The following is a 20,419-nucleotide window of genomic DNA, read 5'->3' as shown; positions in this document are numbered from 1 at the left end:
TTTTTTGTAGTTTATTCTATAAAAAATAATATTTCTACATTACCCAAATGAAAAATATTAGCTTATATTCAGTTTTTAAGTAGGATACTTAAACATATACGAATTTATAATATGAAGATATTATAATCTCACAGTTTATAAAATAAAAATAAAATGTATACCAAATGCACGCTTAGTAGAATTAGTACAAGTTTTTAGTGAAAAAATGGTTGAGGGGTGCATTGGTATCTCAACATTAACAATAGATGTCTCTCCTTGATAATGATGAATTTTGGTAAGAGAATATTTATACATTGATAAAATAAATTTTTTTAGGAGGGATATCTCACCATGTTGTGGATGCCCCTGGTTAAAATATAATAGCTTATTATGAGTGATACATATAGCCTAGACTAGAAAAGAAAGTAAACGATCGAAATTTCAAATTATTTTCTCTTACATTATTAAATATATTAAGAGTGTGATACTTGATACGACAGTAGGATTACTTGCCTTATGGCTTGAAAATTGTGATTTAAATCCTGAAAATAGTTTTTTTGTTTGCAGGAAAAGGCTTCATACGTCTATCCACTATCCACTAAAATTTTGCCAGTTGAAAGTTTGATGCGCTAGACAACACTTTTTACTTTATTGAATATACTTTGACTTGTAAGATTGAATTGAAAGTTGCCTTAGTTATATACTATAATAAATAAATAAATAAAAATTAAATGGTAAACCCATATAATGCAAATTAATAAAGTTTTATTAGTGGAAACACTAATAGTATTTTAATGGTTGCTACACTCAGTTTCAAAGATATTTTGTAAAATCGATGCACAAGAGTTGTATGATTGTAAATATAAACCAATGCCTTCGGTAGCACAACCCCACTGCCAAAGGAAAAGTCCTCTATGTGCTTTTTTAGTATAAACAATTATTTTTTTAGTTTTTGCTTATTTTTAAAAAAATAATCTTAAAGTTGCATCACAAGTATGTTTGACAATTCACCTAGATTATAAACTCAACATTTATGGATGAAAAAATAAGCTAAAAGTGACATCTCTTTTATGGTGGGTTGCTTTTTTGAATTGCTTATTTTTTCTAACTAATTTCACTTCTCATTTTACCCCTACACTTTCATCTTTTTTAGATTAACACTAATTGAGTTTCTTATTTTATCATCTGTGATTTATTTCTTTTGTGGATTCTCTAAGTTGAATTTACTGGCTTTTATTTATTAGTGTGACATTGTTTTTAAATGTTTATATTGGTTTTTATATTGTATTTTATATAGATATTTTTTATTTTTCCATGAGGTATTAAGAGTTAAAAAATTTATAGTAAAATATATAAATGATAAATATTAAAAAATAAATACTTTAAAAACAGTATAAAAAGAACCAAAATAATTATAACATAAACAAATAACTTCATACCAACTTTTTATAATTTACTATGTAAAAATGATATTTCTACATTACCCAAGCGAAACAAATTAGCTTATATGTAGTTTTTAGCTAAATTACTTAAACATGAACAAATTATAGTATGAATAATATTATAATATAATTATACTATAATCTTGTAGTTTATAAAATAAAACTTAAAAACAAAAACATACTAAATGCACACTTAATAGAATTAGTAATGGTTTTCGGCGAGAAAATTGTTGAGGGATGCATGTGTTGGTATCTCAACCTTAATAAGGGATGTCTCTCCTTCCTAATGTCGAATATTGGTAAAAGTTTAATGATTACACATTGTTAAGATAATGTTTTTTATGAGTTATACCTAACCATGTTTAGGTGCTCCTTACTCAAAACTACTAGCTTCTTATGAGTGATAATTATAGTCTAGATAAGAAAAAGGAAAGCTAACAGTGGAAAATTCAAATTATTTTCTCTTACATTATTAAATATATTAGAGTGTGACACTTGACACAACAATAAGATTTCTTGCCTTATGACCTGAAAATTGTGATTCAAATCCTAAAAACAGTTTCTTTGTTTGTAGGAAAAGGCTTCTAACATCTATCCACTAGAACCCTGCTAGTTGAAGTTCTTATGCACTAGACATAACTTTTTAATTTATTTAATATACTTTATGAGTTGTATGGTTGAATTACCAAGTTGTTTGAGTTGTATACTATAATAAATAAATAAAAATTAAGATGGTAGACTCATATAATTCAATTTAATAAAGTTCTATTAGTGGATACAACAATAACATTTTAATGGTGGCAGTACTCAGTTGTGGAGATATTTATACTACCAATGTACAAGAGTTATATGGTTAGATATGTAAACAAATGTCCTGAATAACACAACCACATTGCCAAGGGGAAAGATCCACTATGTGCTTTTTTCATATAATTGAAGATTTTTAGTTTTTGCTTATTTTAAAAAAATAAACTTACACTAACATCACATATATATTTGACAATTCATCTAGATTATAAACGCAACTTTTATTTATGGAAAATAAGCTAAAAGTTACCTCTCTTTTATGATAGGTTTCTTTTTTTGATTGCTTATTTTTTCAACCAATTTTACTTCTCATTTGCCCCTCTAGTTTCAATGGAATTTTCATTTTTTTTAAATGACATCTCCTTCAATTACTTATTTTATCATTTGTGAACTATTTATTTTGATAAATGTCTTACTCAAATTTAGTAACTTTAATTTATTTGTGTATCATGTTGTTTTTAAATTTTTATGTTGGTTTTTATATTGTCTCCTATTTAAATATTTTTTAGCCTTTGTTATAGACAAGCCATGGTTCTAATGAAGAGATGAAGGAAGAAGAAGTAAGTGCTGAAATTACACACATAAAGAAGAAGAAGAATAAATGACTTTTTTGGTTTTTACTTTGGGCTTGATTGCTTTAGGCCCAGTTTTTGTATTTCTGGTTTATTGCTATTTTTAGTTTTTCAGTTGGTTAGTTGTTAGGCTAAGCTTGCTATAAATAGCTTGCCTTATTTCTTCTTCAATTAAGAGAAAGTTTTAGCAAATTAAGGAGTAATAAAAGATTAGCATTATTCGGCATTAGCAAAGATACTTATACATAAACAAAAATATAATCTCACATTTTATAATATTAAATTTCATAACAGAAAACTATAAACATAATCTATACTGAACACATGCTTAGTAGAATTAGTACCAATTTTCGGCGAGAAAATTGTTGACGGATGTGTTGGTATCTCAACATTAATGAGAGATATCTCTCATTGGTGATGATAATTGTTGTAAGAGTTTAATATATATACATTGTTAAGATAAAGTTTTTTTTATGAGAGATAACAAAGTTGTATGAGTTACATACTATAATAAATAAATAAATAAATAATTAAGATTGTAGACCCATATATTGCAATTTAATAAAGTTCTATTAGTGGATACACCAATAGCATTTTAATGGCCGATGCATTCATTTGAGGAAAGATTTAAACTAATATACAAGAGTTGTATTTTGGAGAGGTGAAAAAATATCCTCGGTAACACAATCCATTGCCAAGGGGAAATCAAGAGATCAATAAGTTTACTACAAAAAAAAATCACTTCAAAATTAAAACCAATGTTCCTATAAAATTATCATTTGAAAAACACAAACAAGATTACTAATAGAACTTCATGAATAATTTGAATGAAAAGTAAGTTTTGTTTATTTGACGATGCATAAAAGCAAGTAATGTTTATTTTGCAAATAATATATACAAAAATGTTAAAATATGTTTTCCAAAATTGACTTCTCTTCAAATACAAAACCTCACAATTAGTGGTTAATATAAAGCAATGAAGAATTAAGAGTAAGAAGATATAGAGAATAATTTTAGAATCATGCTAGAGCTTGCTCAACTCTATCGTTTTTCTCAATAGGTTCTATACACTCATCTCTTTTATTTTATTGTCTTCCTCGTTTTCTCTTTAAAAGAGTTGAATGCAACTATTATGTAAAATAGAGTGTGAGACTAATAACTTCCTAGACATGGATATTTAATATAGATGGCCAAGTTTTTAATGTTGAAGTCCTCATATTTATAATGAGAGAACTACTTCAGTCTTCATTATCTTAGAGAGAAAGCAATCGTTGTGCAACGTTAGCCACAATCAACCAAATAAAGAATAAACAATAAATAGAAGAGAAAAATACAAAAGAATATGTTATTTGATTTCAACAAATTATGCTTACATCCCCGAATGTGTTGAGCAACTACCAATATATATTAGAGAGAATAATGATTCAACGCTATAACACACCCACGAGCCCAAGAGCCAAGGTCCATGAAGTGCTTCTAATTAATGTATATTATAATAAGAAACTTGTATCCAATATATATAACTTTTGTTTCTCTCCTTCATTCCACTATTAGGCAATGTGAGATTTCATATAACAATATATTTTAAGTATTCATAACAATCTCCACCTTGATTGAAATAGACAAATATTTGGATCATTGAGAAAATGCATAAAAATCTCTACCTTAGCAAATATTCAATTTCATATTGTTCATTATTTAACTCTCTTTACCAACTCCACCACAAGAGTATGATCCCTTTTAGTATAAGTCACTCTCAGTTTTGTCTTTAACCATGTCCAGTTCCACATTAGTTTTGCAAATGTGCAAACTAAGAGAGGATGAAGTTGTTTTGCAGAATTTTTACTCTTTTAAAATTTGTTAGAATCAGAAATGCAATGAAAGTCAAAAGTTAAGAATAATTACAACAAAAATGGAAATAATAAGAATAAAGAAAATCATATCTGTATTAATCACGGTTCACTTCCACCAAAGGATACTTCAAGTTCTCTTTACTTGTATAAAGAGATTTTCACTATGTAATTTAAGAATCTCTTTACAAATTTCTCACCAACATTTAGAAGTCAATCATTCAAATTTTCCAAACAAGAAAGTACTCCACTTTACTTGTTATAAAAGGTGACTCACTAAACTCTATGGTGATTATTCTTTATGATAAGAATGAAGAAATATAAGTTTGGCTATGAACCACTAATACCCAATTTAATTTGGTTTAGATCACAATTAAACAACATGTAAAATTTGAGTATTTTAAAATTTGAGTATTTTAATATTTTTAACTATAAGCAAGTATAAAGATTATGTAATATCGTGTCAAAATTATCTCTACCAACTTTCTATATTATTTATCTTTTTAGTGTGTTGTCGTTTGATTTTCCAATAGACATTTCACATGAAATTATTGTACAATACATAGGAATGAAGGATAAATTTTGATGAGTATAATATTTTTTACAGATATCTCCTCATATCAGGAGATAACTTATAACTTATCTCCTCTAGCTAGTAAATATGTGACATGTGTGCTATTTTGTTTATTTTTAAAAATATTTTTATAAAAAATAATGAAACATGACATATGTCATGATTTTCTCTGTATAATTCTTTTAAAAAGTTGAGAATAAAAACTAAAATAAACATTCCACAACTTGTTTGTAGACTGTAGTATCTAGTCTCCTAACTCACACCTTCATTCGAGTCACTCACTGAACTTCATACTTCATAGCGTATCGTTTCTTCAATTACTCTTTTACCCTCTCGTTTCCGTTATTTTGCACCTTTCACTTTCTACCTCAACAACAAAACAGTTTCTAGGGTTTATCACAAACATACCTAAACTCAGAACGTGATTTCGTTCCCCAAACCCTAATTTCCCCACGCGATGACGAAGGTATACGGAACCGGAACCTACGATTTCCGGCGTCACAGAGTGGCGGAGTACCCGCTGGAGTCGAAAGCGGTAGAGTTGAGTCAAAAGCCTGGTGGCGGTGGCGGTATTTCAAGCACAATCACTCTCTCGGAGATTCAGCGCGACCGAATCACGAAGATTGCGGAGGCAAATTGGTTGAAAACTGGTGACGCCGCGGCGGAGGCGAAGAAGAATCCGTTCGATGCGGAACTTGTGAGGAAAATTTATGAAACGGAGTTGGTGGTGAAAGAGGGACAGAAACCCGTTCCTTTGCAGAGGGTTATGATCTTGGAGGTTAGTCAGTATTTGGAGAATTATCTTTGGCCTAATTTCGATCCTCAGAGGGCTACCTTCGAGCATGTTATGTCCATTATCCTCATGGTTAATGAGAAGGTATTGTTCCATTCTCTTGTTACAGTTATTTTTTTTGTTCAATTAGTTTTATGTTAGTTTTAATTTCACATTTTCATGCATATCAGCATGTGCATGTTTTTCTTCAGCTAATTGCATGTTCGGTTCACCTTTGTTTACTAGAAGTGATTGATAAGCTATGGCCTTGTTTGGCACAACTTAGCTAGTTGAAAGCTTATAAATTATCTAGCTGGTTTAGTCAAAATTGTTTTGCAAGACTAGCTGATAAGCTACCAAATAGGTGTATAACATAAGGTGCTAGCTTATAAGCCCATAAGCTACCTCAAGTAGGTTATCTAATATAAGCTTATAAGCTCATAGTTTATAAGCTTTTACTAAACCTACTAGTAGTTTATTTTTGGTCAAATAAGCTAGCTGTCTAGCTTATAAGCTACTTGATGGTGTTAGCAAAAGCAGACAATGTTCAGATGGATGGAAATAGGCGGAATGGAATGATATTAGGTTCTGTTTTGTAGATCGTTAAAATAGGATATAATGGAATGAAATTTGAAATCAAATACCTTTATTTTTTCACCCCTCCCATTTTTGGGTGTAAAAGATGGAATGAGACAGCCAAATTATTTTCCAGTCCAATCTATTATAAAACATTCTATCCGATTAAATATCTAAGCATAGCCTCACATAGCTTTTGATTATAAGTTGTATATGACATACAAATAAGCTAATCCAGACAGACTAAAATATGAGAAATGAATGCTTTTTTTTTAAAAAACTACTATGAAACCTTCTGTTTTTAAGGTGATTTTTAAACCAAAATATGCAATATGTATACCCTTTAAGTATGGATATAACTAGAAGTTGTTATGAACGTATGTGGCTTGCAGTTTCGAGAGAATGTTGCAGCTTGGGGTTGCTTCTATGACAGGAAGGATGTTTTCAAAGGGTTTCTTGAGAGAGTTCTTCGGCTAAAGGAGGTCTCTGCCCATCTTCCTCTTTCGGTTATTTCCATTTCTTTTGTCCGTAATTTATGCATTATGATGAGATGTCAATTTTGTTTATATATCCCTCGTGCTATTTTTTAATGTGACTCATTATCGGATAATATTTCTCAAGGTGACTTGTTTTCAGTAGCTATTACTGAGTTTCAAATATTTTTGTTGAGAGTCTACGAGTCTTTCATTATTCAATTGGACTTTGAAGTGTTTATTTTTTGTTTTTTCATCTTCTCTCTTCCTGCATTTGATTGTGGAATCCTACATAATATTGTGCTGTTCTACTGAATCTAATATTCATAATTGACTGCAGGGAAGAGAATTAAGTATAGCAGAGAAGACAAATTACCTAGTTTTCATGATAAATGCCTTTCAGGTTTGCTGCCATTGTATCATCCTTTACTTAAGTCATAATGTTTGTTATACATGTTTACATAATTAGGGATTTTCTGATGTGTGCCCATGGGTGTTTAAGATTCCAAAAAAGTAAATTCTCATGGGGAAGTGATACATTTGTTATTCTTGAAATGTGATATGATAGTTTTCTCAGAAGAACTTGCTTATATTGGAATCAATCATTAGCTTTTGCCCATTGAAAAACCTTCATAATTGTTATACAAGTTTATTTTGTAATTAAAATTGAAGTACTATACATGAACCATTATGATTTCAGCAAATTTTCAATTAAACCATTTTTCGGCAGTCCCTAAATCTTCGACACAAATGAGGGCATGTTTTCATTCTTTAATTTTGGTGAAAGCTATGCCTAATGATGACACCGACTGTCTTTGTCTGAAACAATGATGTATTTTCTTGGTTAATGGAAAATAACCTAAAGTTTAGCTCCGTGCATGAGGCTCCCACCAAGTGAAGTCTGGGAGGGTAGATGTACGCAACCTACCCTTGCAAGCTAAGAGGCTGTTTTCAGGAGTTGAACTCATGACCTCTAGATCATAAGGCAAGCAACCTTATTGTTACGCCGAGACTTACCTCTATAAACTAAAGATATCAAATAATTTTTAAATTCCAAGTCACCAATTCTGATCTCTGAACATGTATTATGCCAATCCTTCCATTCCACCCCAAACAAGTGCATTTGGAATTTGATTTCTCGTTAATGTTTGTTACTAGGTGCTGCATAAAGAATTGATCAGGTGAGTCTCACATAGGAATGAAATGGATTTGTCATTTCATTCCATTATTGAGCATACGTAACAAGACTTTGGGAGTGGTCATTTTGTTCTATTCCTTTTCCTTTCTCATTCTCACTGAAATAATTCCTGTGAACCAAATATGCTCTTGGATCACTGTTAAATGTGTGACTGATTTATTTTTCTGAACATTATAGCTAAACTAATGATTTTACATTACAGAGTTTGGAAGATGAAGTTGTTAGCATGACGGTCTTGAGACTGGCCAGTTTGAAATCCTGGTACAGTTTGTCTTATGGTCGTTTTCAGGTAAGAGTAAATTGATGATCAATTTTTGTGGTAATGAAATATTACCTTTGTTTCTTTTACTCTTTCTGAAAATTTTGTCATTAATTTTAAATACATTTCTTTCGGCATTGGTCTTCCTCTGTGTAGATGGAGCTTTGTCTTAATCCTGGTTTGATCAAGAAATGGAAAAGGATGGTAAGGAAGGAATCTGTGAAAGGAGGACAGCAATTAGATCCCTCAACTACACCTGAAGTTATGTTCTTGAGAAACCTCATAGAAGAATTTTTGGAGGTTGTAATTTGTCATGCACTTTTAATGTCATCTTCAATATTGAATGTTTTCCAGTACAAAAAACCTTTTGCCTCTAAATTAAGACTTATTTCTTTTTGTTGTCTTTCTTTTTAGATATTGAATTCACAGGTATTTCCACGAAGACAGTTATCTGGTGAAGATGATGAACTTATTGATGCTTCTGGTTTGGGTCTAGCTAATGATGCTTGTATCCTCTATTGTGAGAGGTTTATGGAATTTCTTATTGACCTCTTGAGTCAATTGCCAACGAGGAGGTACGTTGATATGATTATCTGCAGGCTCCCTCATCTGAGGTTGAGCTATTATGCTTAATTCTATCTTTCTCAAATTTATTGTAGATTTATGTTTTGCAAGTGAAATAAACGGTTAATCTATGTTTTGTCATCTTCCTTTGTAATCTTCTCTCGTTGCCTAATTTTTTATTGCAAATAAGGCAATAAATAAATGGTTGATAAAATTATTTCGATAATGTAAATTAGCAATTTTTATTCCCTGGCAACTGTAGTTGAACCAAGAAAGGGATTCAATTCTGAAAGATATGAAAGGGAGAACTGATACTTTTAGTCAATGTCTTTTTTTGTGTGATCTCATGGGACATTTTCTTTTTAACAATAAATTTACTTTGCTTTTCATTTCTGATATAGGTATTTAAGGCCTCTTGTGGCTGACGTAGCTGTAGTTGCCAAGTGTCATTTGAGTACACTCTATCGGCATGAAAAGGGGAAACTTTTTGCCCAGTTGGTTGATTTATTACAATTCTATGAAGGATTTGAGATTAATGATCATACTGGCACACAATTAACAGATCACGAGGTTCTTGAATTTCATTACAGTCGACTGCAGTCATTCCAGCTACATGCATTTAAAAAGATGGACAAGGTATGTGTAGATTGGATTAGTTTGAATGAAAAAAATATAAAAACAATCTGCCTCTATTGTGTATTAATTATATGTAATGTAATCTAAATCATGCCTCCCCCCTAATTTCAAGTTCGATGGTATGAGCAAATTCTAATACTTAATTTCTGTTTCTATTGTGGTTGTAGCTGCGGGAGCTTGCTTTGACTAACATTGGTTCAATTCACAAGCGTGCAGATCTATCCAAGAAGTTGTCTGTTCTTTCTCCTGAGGATTTAAGGGATTTGGTTTGCTGTAAGGTGTGTGATTAATAGATGCAACTCTTTAATTGTTAGTTACTTATAATCTGGATGTTGGATCTTCACTATTCCCTGTACCACATGTGAATGTTTAGTGTTGGAACTTGGAACTGGTTGTTACTGTATCTTTATTGCTACTGCCAAGTATATAACAACAACAACCAAACCTTAATCAATTAGATGGGGTTGGCAATGCCAAGTATAGTTGCACCATTTAAAGTTCATTTTGTCTTCATCATGTCGTGCTTTCTACCTTTTCCCTTCTCTTTTTGATTGTTTACAGTCCTGTGATCCTGGCAAAGTATTAATTTCTGAATGTGAAGTATATCCCATTTTTTCAAATGTGGTTGTCATTAATATAATATTCAACATAATTGTGAGCTCTATCTCAGTTAAGAGCTTGCTTCACCTTTCTACAGGCTTCCTTACTTTAGATTATAGGATTAAAACACAGGGGAAGTGATCTTTTTATCATATTTACAATATGTTATAAGTGGGCTACATTTGTACATTTTACCAAAAGGGTTACATAGTATTATGTTCTGTCTATTAATTTATGAATAGTCTAATAATTCTTGTGAATGTGAGCCATGCATTGACTTTACATGCCACAGTCTTCTGTTTGTGACAATGTTTCTTTATACACAGCTCAAATTGGTCTCTATGGAAGATCCCTGGTCAGAGAGGGTTGATTTTCTTATTGAAGTGATGGTGTCCTTTTTTGAGAAGCAACAATCTCAAAAAGAAGCTATCAATGCTCTTCCTCTTTACCCGAATGAGCAGATTATGTGGGATGAAAGTGTTGTACCTAGTATAAATTACTCCGGAGAAGGTTGCTTGGCGTTGCCAAAGCTTAACTTACAGTTCTTAACACTTCATGATTATCTTCTTCGAAATTTTAACCTATTTCGACTTGAATCAACGTACGAGATACGCGAGGACATTCAGGAAGCCATTCCACATCTTCTTGCATATATTAATAATGATGGAGAAACTGCTTTTCGAGGTTGGTCAAGAATGGGTGTACCAATTAAAGAATTCAAGATCAGTGAAGTAAAGCAGCCCAACATAGGAGAAGTGAAGCCATCATCTGTGACTGCTGAAGTTACGTTTAGCATTTCAAGCTATAGAGCACAGATTAGATCAGAATGGAACGCACTCAAAGAACATGATGTATTGTTTTTACTGTCTATTCGCCCATCATTTGAGCCTCTTAGTGCAGAAGAAGAAGGCAAAGCTAGTGTGCCACAGAAGCTTGGCTTACAATATGTACGAGGATGTGAAATTATTGAGATTCGTGATGAAGAAGGAACCCTTATGAATGATTTTTCTGGAAAAATTAAACGGGATGAGTGGAAGCCACCCAAGGGGGATTTGAGAACAATCACTGTGGCCTTGGATACAGCACAATACCACATGGATGTCACAAATATTGCAGAGAAGGGGGGAGAAGATGTTTATGGTACATTTAATGTGTTGATGAGGAGGAAGCCAAAAGAAAACAATTTTAAAGCCATCTTAGAATCAATAAGGGATTTAATGAATGAATACTGTATTGTTCCTAAGTGGTTGGAGAACATTTTCCTAGGTTATGGAGATCCTTCGGCAGCACAATGGACTAATATGCCTGATCTTTTGGAAACAGTAGATTTCAAAGATACCTTCATAGATGCAGATCATTTGAAAGGAAGTTTTGTGGATTATGAGGTTAGCATGCCATCTTCATATTTTGTAGATATTTTTGCATGGACTTGATTGATGTCTTCCATTTATAGTATGAACTACAAAGTTAAGATAGTGATTTGATTTGCATCTTATTTTTTCATATGTTCTTCAGGTTTCTTTCGTCAATCCTGATGGCACAGAAAACTTGAATCCTAGGCCTCCTTTTAAGATCAAGCTTCCCCGAATGCTCAAAGGAAGCGGTGGCGCTCTTAATGGGAGTGCAGTGTCTACTGCTGGTGCAGTAAATGGTATCGGTATGGTTGATGGTAATAATCAGAAAGAAAGACTAATTATTGAGACATATACTCCTCCTGATCCTGGACCTTATCCCCAAGATCAGCCAAAACAGAATTCAGTTAGATTTACATCCACACAGGTCATCTCTTAAATTCAACGATATAATGTAACTTTTCATGCACAATGGTATTTTTCTTGTAATACCTGCTGCCCACGGTAGTGGAATTTGACAAAATCCTATAGATTCAGATGGCTAAATTTGTTGCCTCTTGAATGCATGAGTACAACATGTTTCTTCAATCATTACATGCTTATAAAGGATTTGTTAGAATCATAGCTCAGATCCTATTTCCCTTGAGATTTGCTATTTATTTGAAACAGATGGTCTGTGTTATGATACTTAAATTTTTGGTGAGAATAAGGGGACTGTAAATTTATGGCAGTATGCAACCTATTTATGCAGTTTTATTATGCATTTGGTGTAGGGTAATGTCCATATTTTCTGGGTTCCCTTAGCACTTGCATTACTTTTTTGTGTGTGGAAGAGAATCAAGTTTATTACTTCTTGACTTGTTGATTATTTGCTGATTGTTCTTCTAAAGAAAGTTCTACCAGTGAGATGTGATAATAAATTTGGGCCACATTGACTTGCTGTTTGCTTATTTTGCTTTAGGCAGTATGTTTGTTATCCTTCCAAGATGTAGTTTTTCTACTTTCTTATTAATATACTCTCCATTTGGGAATACTGATACTGTGGAATGTTCCTGTCAAGCAGGTTGAAGCAATCATCTCAGGCATTCAGCCTGGCCTAACAATGGTTGTGGGGCCACCTGGTACAGGAAAGACTGATACAGCGGTACAAATTCTCAATGTTCTCTATCATAATTGTCCTTCACAGAGAACCTTGATAATTACACATTCAAATCAAGCTTTGAATGACCTGTTTGAGAAGATAATGCAGGTAAGATATTTTTATCTTTCCTTGTCTCTTCTATGTTAAATTTCCTTGGATTTTAGATTTCCATTTATCTGTGAATGTAGTAGTGCATTCTGTGTGGTGTTTAGTATGTACTTGTGCAGGGGAGGGAGATCTTAATACTGAAAACATTTTTTGTTTTATCCCAATCATTGACTTCATATGAAGTACTATTCTTGGTAATTAACTGACAGAATAAAGAAACATTTTTATGTATCAATTAAGAGTTTCAAATGTTATATTATTTAAGATTATTAGATGATTTAACTACTCAAGAGTCATGGTTCTATGTATTTGATAAGTTTGTCAATTGAGTCTAGAAAATTTCTACAATTCAGGCTCCGATCACGAATTCGTTGAACACCCCCACGTATCAGTGTCAGACACTTATCCGACACAGATATATTCGGATTCGTGAAGGATACGTATCCGTAGAGTATCCAAAAATTAAAATAAAAAAATAAAGATGAAGATTCGTGAAGATACATATTTTATCTCCTAGCTTTAAATTCTAACCATTCAAATATAACTTTTTTTAATATACGGTTCGGTTCCAACAGTTCCAAAATTTCCAAAACCGTGAACCGAACCAAACTTAAATGGTTTCAAATAAAGAAAAACTGAACCGAAATGAGAACCAAACCGCATTTTGTAGTTTGGTTCGGTTCCATCGGTTTCCTGGTTTAAACCGGAACCGCTTACACCCCTAATTATATCTTAATCCTATCCTATGAGCTGTACTCTTTTCCCATGCAAACTCTTTATCTCTCATTCCTACCTAACTTGTATCCTAAATTTCCATTTCCTTCCAACCTAAATTTAAGCAAATTTCTGGCCGCATCAGTTCAGTAGCAGGTTTATTCTCTGATACCGAATGAGATGGCTTGTTCTGAACTGAATTATATTCAGAATATGTTTGATGCAGAGTGATAATTATTACTTAAGAGTAATAGATATTTTTACTGAAGAAGTCATTGCTCTGTATTCAAGTGCAGAACTACTTATGGTTCTCTGTATTTGATAAGTTAATAAAGTCTAGTGAAGTCCAATCTAGTACTTGGGGTCTACGTAACTACATTTATTTAATAGTTAGCAAAAGAATACTCCCTCTGGTCCTTATTACTTATCAGAAGGTACAATTTTGAAGATTTTGATGGTCTTTTTTGTGAAGCAGATTACTTTTTCTATGCAGCGTTTATTGTTTTCTCTTCTTTGCCCTTTGTTCATTAATGAGAAGCAATAAACCTGTCAACTTTCCAATGAGACTAGAGGGTAAACTCGTAATTTTGAAGTATCATATAAAACAGTGATGAAAGTTAACTATATTCATTTGTATGTGTAATTCCGTTAAAAGTGTGTTATTATATCAGAGGAAGTATTAATTCAGTTATTTAAGAATCCACTCAGTTTGGAGTCCTATGGGATGTTCTCATGAAAGTAATTCATAGAGTTCAGGAGTACAGCACATTTTCAGTGTAGTATTTCAGAACTTCAATTACGCATAACGAATTCTTTCCAAGTAGGGTGACTCCTCCATCATATACTGTTGTCAGATATCCTTTCTATCTCCATAATTTCCTTCCCACCCATCCCTTAATTTTAAATAAATTCCTGGGCTGCATTAATATCTTATGGAGTCTTTATCCTACAGATTGCTATCCAAGGGTGAGGACATAACAAACCTTTTATCCTACATACCTATCTAGCCTATTTCCAAATTTCGAGCTAAAGTTGTACTAGCCAGTGAGGGTCATCATGCATTTAATTTTTTAAATCTATTAGGTATTAGAATGCCTGTAATCAAAGTTGTTTTCATGAGGTTGTGTTATACCAATCAATAGCTGTATGCAGTACGATTGTTGGTTATTAATGTTGAATTAGATTCTTGCACTAGTGATGATCACCATGCACATAATAAGTATCTTGGATGTTCGGTATTAAAACATTTATACTAAACAAAATTACAACGTAATACTAAAATGCTATTTAAGTATAACATATATGCAATTGTTCTTGGTCTTTGTCTGAGTTTAGAAGTTTACATTAGGCAACACCATATATTGGGTTTCAACCAGTTTTACTCTTGTCAAAGATGAACCTGTTCTTTGCTTTTGCTTTTTTACTTTCCTCTTTGGGGTTAACTCATGTTAATCTATTGGAGGTGTTAGGCTTACCTTAGTTACTCATTCTTAATAGATCCTTGCCTTCTATGCATAAGTGTATGTAATTGATTTTACTCTTCTTGTTTTAGAGAGATGTACCTGCACGTTATCTTCTTCGACTTGGTCAAGGAGAACAAGAGCTTGCAACTGATCTTGATTTTAGTCGGCAAGGTCGTGTTAATGCAATGCTTGTTAGACGGTTAGAATTGCTGAGTGAAGTGGCGAGGCTAGCAATGTCTCTTCAATTGCCAGAGGATGTTGGTTATACTTGTGAAACTGCAGGATACTTTTGGTTGCTTCATGTCTATTCACGCTGGGAGCAATTTCTTGCTGCTTGTGCTGGTAACAAAGATAAGCCAACATTTGTTCGGGATCGTTTTCCCTTCAAGGAGTTCTTCTCCGATACTCCACATCTTGTATTTACAGGCGAGTCTTTTGAGAAAGACATGCGGGCTGCTATGGGGTGCTTCTGTCATCTCAAGACTATGTTTCAAGAACTGGAAGAGTGTCGGGCATTTGAATTACTTAAGTCAACAGCTGATAGGGCTAACTACTTAATGACCAAGCAGGCTAAGATTGTAGCTATGACTTGTACTCATGCAGCTCTCAAGAGGAAAGATTTCCTTCAGTTAGGTTTTAAGTATGACAACTTGTTGATGGAAGAAAGTGCCCAAATTTTAGAAATTGAGACTTTCATTCCAATGTTACTCCAAAGGCAGGAAGATGGTCATGCACGGCTTAAACGCTGCATTCTGATTGGTGATCACCACCAGTTGCCTCCTGTTGTGAAGAACATGGCTTTCCAAAAGTACAGTCACATGGATCAGAGTCTATTTACAAGGTTTGTCCGTTTGGGCATTCCTTACATTGAGCTGAATGCCCAGGGAAGAGCCAGGCCAAGTATAGCTAAACTTTACAATTGGAGATACAGAAATTTGGGAGACCTTCCTTATGTAAAGGAGGCATCTGTATTCCATAAGGCAAATGCTGGATTTGCTTATGATTATCAGTTAGTGGATGTTCCAGACTACCTTGGTAAAGGTGAGACAACTCCATCTCCTTGGTTTTACCAAAATGAGGGAGAAGCAGAATACATTGTCAGTGTCTATATATACATGCGTTTGTTAGGGTATCCTGCAAATAAGATATCAATATTGACTACATACAATGGCCAGAAACTTCTGATCCGTGATATTATAAATAGGAGGTGTGTTCCATATGACTTCATTGGTCCACCAAGCAAGGTATGCTACTTAGTCATTACTGTTTACTTTTATGCTAAATTTTAGATCAAAATCCTAATGATTCCAAGGCTTTCAATTTTGGGTTCTTGATTTCTAAAGATAATTTATTTTATCCACTCTTAAGAGTAACCAACAATTTTTTCAGCAATATCATGTTACAATCACTTTTTCCGCATGTATGTATAATGTCTCAAATAGTAGTGTAAATAATGCATTTCTGTGATGTTATTGTACATTTTTAAAAGTCATGATCACAATCAAGTCAAGTTTGCTTTCTGTTCATGACTGTTACCAGGTTGCTACAGTTGATAAGTTTCAAGGTCAGCAAAATGATTTTATATTGCTGTCTCTTGTGCGTACCCGATTCGTTGGCCACCTACGTGATGTAAGAAGATTGGTGGTTGCCATGTCACGTGCTCGACTAGGTTTATATGTATTTTGCCGCCGTTCTCTTTTTGAGCAATGCTATGAGCTGCAGCCTACATTTCAGCTTCTTCTCCAGAGACCTGACCATCTTGCACTTAATATGAGTGAGATTACATCATATACTGAACGAGGTGTTGAAGATGCTGAACCTAGACATCATATACATCTTGTTAGTGGCATTGAGGAGATGAGTAGTATCATAGATAGGCTGTATCAGGTATTTCTCCATCTCTTGATAGTTGATACAAGAAAGTTATGTCCTCTGTATGTCAGTGAGCCAATTCCAATTCTTAAACCTTTAAAGTTATTTAAGATACTCTGAAAAGGAGTCATTTGTAGTTATTATTACTGATAGAAGAAGAAATTCATTAACGTGAATAGAAAACTTAGAGTTTGGATGATGTTGAATCCTCCTTAACAATGAACACATAGATCACAAGGCAACAATGAAGAAAGTGAAAATGAATGGAGCATAGCTACCCATTCTCTTAACATACCAGGAAACCTCCATGGGCCATTTGGTTTACTCTGAATAGAAGTCCAACTCCCAATAATCAAGTGTTGTGCCATACAAACTTCCTTGAAAATACTGTAGTTATGCTCCAACCAAATACATAAAAAAATAGGGTAGGCTGCACATCCCATGCATACCTTAAATCTGTGCGATCTCATAAGCAGGTTACCCACTGCCTCTTTTCATCAGGTTGTTGGCAATTCCAAATTATTAGTTTCTTAAGCTATTTTGGATGTGCATGCTCTACCCTTTCTAAGATCTTTTACGTTATAATGATTATATATATTTGATGGTAGTAATTGTTTGTCACAAATGATGTTTTTTTAATGAACTCAGGTTTCTATTTTCACGGTCTGTATTTACTATCTGTAGCCCCATGCAACCTTCCTTTTGGGGAAGAAGTTTGAGTTTGTGCATTTTGTTCCATTTTTTTTGTTCATGTGTTCTTTGCTTTGTCTTATCAAAATTTCTATCCTCTGCCATTTCCCTCTTCTCGTATACAAGATAAAGTATAAGTTCTAAATTCAATCTCACCGTTTTTTCTTATTTCCCGCAGGAAAAGTCGAGACATCAATCTGTGCAAAATGGGTCTTATTTTAGTCACTCTGCGCCATCAAATACAGATGTGGTGCAAAGCAGGCAGCAGACTGTGGCCAATGGCATGCCTGAAGAAGCAGATGATATGGATATCCCAGATGAAAGCGAGGATGCTGAAAAAGTTGATAACCATATTGCTGGAGATTTGCCACCGGAAAGCAACATAGAGGATGTTACAATGGTTGATAGTAGTGCTAGTGTTCCAAATGGGAGCCCAACGCCATAGGCGCCCTTCAAATGTGGAGTTAGAGTTAGGTTTCGGCCTGCCTAAAGGTATGCAAACTAGTACTACCCACTATATGTAAAACATTCATTTGACCTTTTTTTACTCCCTGTGCTACTATCCTTAGGTTTTGGGGTGGATTTACAAGTATCAATAGCAAAAGATGTTTTGGATTTCTAATGTAAAACTCGGCTGAGGTTTTCATCTCATGTGTTAAAAGCAGGAGTCAGTACACGGTATGATTAGTTGGTTTTTGGTGGGTGCAAATGGTTGGAGGAAGCAGTGTCAAATTAGATATTTCATAATTGAAAACTCATTGTTATGTGTCTTTGACCAATGGGGAAATGAAAGAACATTTTCTAATCATATATTATGTTGTACAGTACTAACAACCTAACATTGAGTAGTATTTTCTGGAATTCTGGATAGTTTTTTTTGTTGGGGCACAAAAAGATATTTTGTGGATTTTTTATACATTTTAACTACACCATTGAAATTTCATCAACAACAAAACGAAGGCCTTTTTGACAACACTAATTGAATTTACGTGTTGAGTTAATGTTCATTGGCTGTGTACTTTTGATTGCAAATATTAAACCCAGTTTTGCTGTTATTGTTGGAACAGAGATTTATGATTTATAACATTATAACATTGTTAATATATGTAACTGATCCACAAGGATAGTACTCCAAAAGTATACTGCGATGGCTTTAAAAGATAATGACATACTAGCACATTGAGCAATAATGCTACCATACCATGCAGCAACTGAGACTTGTAATTTGAATCCAGGTGGTCGTTTGGGTCGAACTTACTGAAAGGAATGCACTAAAAATATACCTTATGAAGGTGAACTAGTCTTTTTCACCAAGGTTCTAACATGGTTTTTCACCAAAGTAGTATTTTTCATTAAAATTTCAATTAATTGAATACGGTGTGGGCAAGTGTGTCACAGGGGCCATAACTAATGGGCCCTAGAATAATGTTTTACTTATTAACTAATTTTGTTTCTATGTGATAAATATATTATTTATTTGCATTTTTTAAAATTTGATGTGTAATTAATTATAGTTGATGTAAAATGGAAAGAAGGTTGACCTAATAATGTAAGAAAAATATGAGATTGTTAAATATTTGAGAAGATGATCACATAATGTCATATAGGATTCAAAGTCCTCAATAATTAGCGTCTAGTCTAAAAAGAAGGTATATTTTGTGTTTTCATGTTCAAAATTTATTATAAAAATATTAATAATTAAATTATTTGATATTCAAGTTTCATATTAGTTGAGTTTGGGATTCAATTTTTTTTATTGCACTAAACCTACAAAATGTTAAGACAAAAATGGTGACAATGAGGTTCACATATACAACCTCATATAATATTCAATTATCATGATCTATTTCAAGAAGTATTGGACACTTGTAATAAGATGTTTGTTAAGAAGTTCCATTAGAAATGGAGCGGGGTATAATATTTGATTGTGATTTAATCAAATAGTTATGTTCTTAGTAATTGGAATCCCGCCACTTAAATGACTATCCAGAATATTATGATTTAATATTTACTATATAAGTTGTATTTACTATTATCAATAAAATATGAGGAATTTAATGTTTATTTTATCTTCTACTTTATCCCTTATTGGAGGAGTAGAATACTTCTACAATGTTCTTGTTGATTGCTATTAGCACTTTATCAATTTATGTTTTCATTCTTGAACTCATCCATGTACAGTTTCACATATTTTCCACCATATGGTAAATATCACCACAATTCTGAACATATTTTACAACTTCATTACCATTTCCTTTCTTTTTTAAGTGGCCAATACCACAACTACTCCCGAAACCACCACCACAATCATATTATTTATCCTGCCCGAAAGTCTTCTTCCTTTTGCTTTTTTTTTTATGATCTTAGTGTCTTCATCAAAATCGTGTTAATATCAAAAGTAAGATCTCCTTCACAAATTCTTGATTATTATCACCAATATGTTTTACTTTTTATGTGAAATGTTTTGTATAACCTAAGAAAAAACTTGTTAACAACATTTATTTTTTAAAAGGAATTGATAGCTCTAAAGATAGATTTTGATAGAAAAAGTATAATACAATATGGAAAATGAAAGCTTTAATTCTTCACATTAAATTATCAATTATATGAATATAGTTCTCCTTTGATGAATAAATATTACTTTCACATATATCTTCTAAGGAATCTCATAAGGGTCTCACAACCAGCCACGGTGTCAATATGGGCATTGCCCGCGGACCAACCTACATTGCCCGTAAAAAAATGCGGGCAGGGCATGGTATTTTTGCCTGTTAGCT

The 20,419-nt window shown here is 32.9% G+C and overlaps 1 protein-coding gene across 1 annotated transcript; it reads left to right on the top strand.

Annotated features, from left to right (window-relative positions):
• LOC109356637 (intron-binding protein aquarius-like) lies at positions 5,452-18,452 on the top strand. The gene is made up of 14 exons (XM_019600053.1): positions 5,452-6,101; positions 6,965-7,054; positions 7,386-7,448; positions 8,446-8,532; positions 8,659-8,802; positions 8,917-9,077; positions 9,468-9,702; positions 9,870-9,980; positions 10,629-11,687; positions 11,818-12,081; positions 12,718-12,903; positions 15,170-16,324; positions 16,620-16,967; positions 17,821-18,452. Exons 1-14 carry the CDS (start codon positions 5,682-5,684, stop codon positions 18,085-18,087), a joined length of 4,590 nt encoding a protein of 1,529 aa, XP_019455598.1. The 5' UTR covers positions 5,452-5,681; the 3' UTR covers positions 18,088-18,452.

The sequence above is a fragment of the Lupinus angustifolius genome, chromosome LG09, assembly GCF_001865875.1.
Source record: "Lupinus angustifolius cultivar Tanjil chromosome LG09, LupAngTanjil_v1.0, whole genome shotgun sequence".
Classification (NCBI taxonomy): Eukaryota; Viridiplantae; Streptophyta; class Magnoliopsida; order Fabales; family Fabaceae; genus Lupinus; species Lupinus angustifolius.
The sequence above is the reverse complement of the archived record's forward strand: the minus strand, read 5'-3'. Positions and strand labels throughout refer to the sequence as shown.

Excerpts from the sequence above, each read along its gene's own strand:
- LOC109356637 (XM_019600053.1), top strand. The coding sequence starts at position 5,682 with ATGACGAAGGTATACGGAACCGGAACCTACGATTTCCGGCGTCACAGA. Across the intron at positions 7,449-8,445 it reads TCATGATAAATGCCTTTCAG|AGTTTGGAAGATGAAGTTGT; the intron begins GTTTGCTGCCAT and ends TTTACATTACAG. Across the intron at positions 8,533-8,658 it reads TGTCTTATGGTCGTTTTCAG|ATGGAGCTTTGTCTTAATCC; the intron begins GTAAGAGTAAAT and ends TCCTCTGTGTAG.